At 38.5% G+C, this 2660-nt stretch overlaps 1 protein-coding gene across 1 annotated transcript; it reads right to left on the bottom strand.

Annotated features, from left to right (window-relative positions):
* Positions 1–1054: 1054 nt before the first annotated feature.
* On the bottom strand, positions 1055–2315 carry LOC110058700 (octopamine receptor beta-2R-like). Its single transcript, XM_020765361.2, has one exon. It carries the CDS (start codon positions 1967–1969, stop codon positions 1088–1090), a length of 882 nt encoding a protein of 293 aa, XP_020621020.1. The 5' UTR covers positions 1970–2315; the 3' UTR covers positions 1055–1087.
* Positions 2316–2660: the final 345 nt, after the last annotated feature.

Here is a 2660-nt window from a genome sequence, read left to right as displayed (position 1 = left end):
TTGATTTTATTATATGTTAATTTGTTAATAACTTATTAGTCACTTGCCTCATCTTAATTACTTCGAATCCTCAATTTAAGACGAAGAAATCTCGCTCGCATCTCTAACTTTCTATACGGCGTTTTCGATGTTTAAAAACGATGCTTCTTGTTTTGCTAAGTGGGCACTGTTGAGTTGATTAAAGGGAGCAGTGTCGTGAGATCAACATCACCTAGAAATTGAAAGAACGACCTAAAATTGATGTAAAGGTAGCCATACCAAAGAAGTAACAATTACCAAAAATAAACATAAAAGGTTACTACTGACAATTGTTAAGACAGATAACAAACGGCGAACTTGATTTCCCTATGCAAGGTTGCCGAGGTTGCAAAAGACCAAGAACCATTCCTAAATTAATTACACCCCGGTCCCTCCCACTCCAATTTCCCGCCACTCCTAACCTCCTCCTGTGCTATTAATGAATGGCTACCTAATGTAATTGCATTTGCCGATCCCTTGACAAGAATTTAATTCAGTAATACTAATCATTGTCCTTTTTTTTTCTTCACCGGATGTGGTAGATATTTTAGTTAATTGCCTGAAGGGATTTTGTTGAAAGGATTTTAATTGAATGGGTTTTCTGAGTTTAATATACATTTTTACATTTGCTAAAAAAAAACTCGTATAAAAAAAAATAAAGCCGTAAATTTGAATCTTTCTCCATAGTGTTTTTACCTTGACATTTTTCGTATTATTTTTTGCGACCTTTTTTAATTTCGTCTTTCAACCCCAAAACGGTTTGTTAAATTTGGGCTTGAAAGGGGAGAATTTCAGAAAACTGAAACGTTCATAAACGGCAGCTTTGACGGCGGGAACCACGCAAACGTATAGTTTTACCCCTCTAGAATCAGGTAATGCCCACGGGCGTTCTATCCGACAAGACAGTACTCGCTAAGTTACTAGTTACCTCTCGAAACGCAGCTTTTGACTTTTTCCCATATTTAATTTTTCTCAGATGAATGAACAACAATTTACCTTCTTACCTGGATTTCAGTTAGAAAATCACACGGAGAAGTAGTTTTTAATTTTAATATTATTATAATTATTATCAAACTGCAGTGCCAGCATGTTGTGTTACATCTGCTGGCCTGGAATGTCTGCAAAATGATCTAAGCTCCTTACGAATGTCTCTCTTGAACATAGCATAAGCTATCGGGTTGGCAGCCGAATTAACGATTATTAGAAAAGTAATGACGTGAAAAACTTCTAGAGTTGGTGTCGAAGCGTTTAAAAGAAAACGAACAACACTGTACAACTCTACGCAGTAACAAGCCAGAAACACAACAAGTACAATGATGATAACCATTGCTGTTGAAATCTCTCTGTAACGTCGGCGGTAGGCGAGAGGGATTCGCAATTGAGCCCGAAGGCGGGCATTTTGCCACCAGTGCTTTCTGGCTGTTAGCATGATCTGTATTGTGATGATAAGCAAAAATAAGCAGGGAACAATCTCCAATAAAATCATTTTGCTGGAGATGAGAGCTTTGTTTGTCAAGTTGCATTTTCCCAAACGTGCGCACAAGGCTGGGAAGAAGTCCAGTGCGAGTGGAATAATCCAAGCCAAAGCGACGAGCAAGGCGGCACGCCGCGAAGACATCCATGCAACGTATCTCAAAGGCTTGACAATGGCGATATAGCGATCAACTGACATAGCACATAAGTTGGTAACGGAAGAATAAATCGCCAGCACAGCTAAGTCGTACCCGTACCCGAAGCTATTTTCGCAAAAGGCAAGTTTTCCACAAAAGAAGTATATGGGAAAGTAGATTAGTCCAACAGCGAAATCGGCCAGTGCGAGCGATATGACGAACCCGTTAGGTAATGTATGAAGTGAAGTCTTTGAAATGATCATGAATATGATCAAACCGTTTCCAAATATTGCCACAGCGCTGGGAAACCAGCTAGCGATGAAAAACCAAGACGCCGCCATACTCAGTATGTCGTTTGATTAATAATTATCTTGCCGCTCCACCGGTGCTTTTACTCTCTTTAAAACTTCAACGCTCGTAAAAGGATGGAGGAAATCATTAAAAACTGATTTACTTTTAGCTCGCAGGATAATTCGTTTGTTTCTTTAAAAACGAGATTAAACCACCTGCTTAAATGTAAATACGGGAGACAAATATTAAATAGCGCAGTTGTATCCCGTGATCTAATTAGCTTTTGGAAACTCTCTTTCATCGGGAAAGCAAAGCAAAGCAATTCAAAGCGTTATTTAATATCACGTATTCGATATCACGCAACATCTGCTAGCGAAAAAAAATTGAACTGATTTTTGTCTCAGCTGAAAGCTTCATATGTGTACAGGGGCGTGAAGTCGTGTTCTTTACATACATCGCAACACAAAACAACAAACTTCAACCAACCAAAAAAAAAACAAGAGATTCTGAGGATAAGATATATTTTTGGACCCTTTGAGCTAATTTGCAAAGTACAGGGGAAAAAGATAAAAGGAGAAAGATGAAATAGCAGTGTTCTTAGATAAGGCTTAATGTATGCGTCACAAATCAATCACGTCAAATGTAAATTTGAGAGGCAGAGAATCTCAGTCGCTTGCATTCAAAGATTTGAGCACGTCGTTTTCAACGTACCCAGCAATGTATCTTCTCCGTATTTAAATA

Source organism: Orbicella faveolata, unplaced genomic scaffold (assembly GCF_042242905.1).
Source record: "Orbicella faveolata isolate gen_17 unplaced genomic scaffold, um_ofav_v1 contig_13, whole genome shotgun sequence".
Lineage (NCBI taxonomy): Eukaryota > Metazoa > Cnidaria > Anthozoa > Scleractinia > Merulinidae > Orbicella > Orbicella faveolata.
The sequence above is the reverse complement of the archived record's forward strand: the minus strand, read 5'-3'. Positions and strand labels throughout refer to the sequence as shown.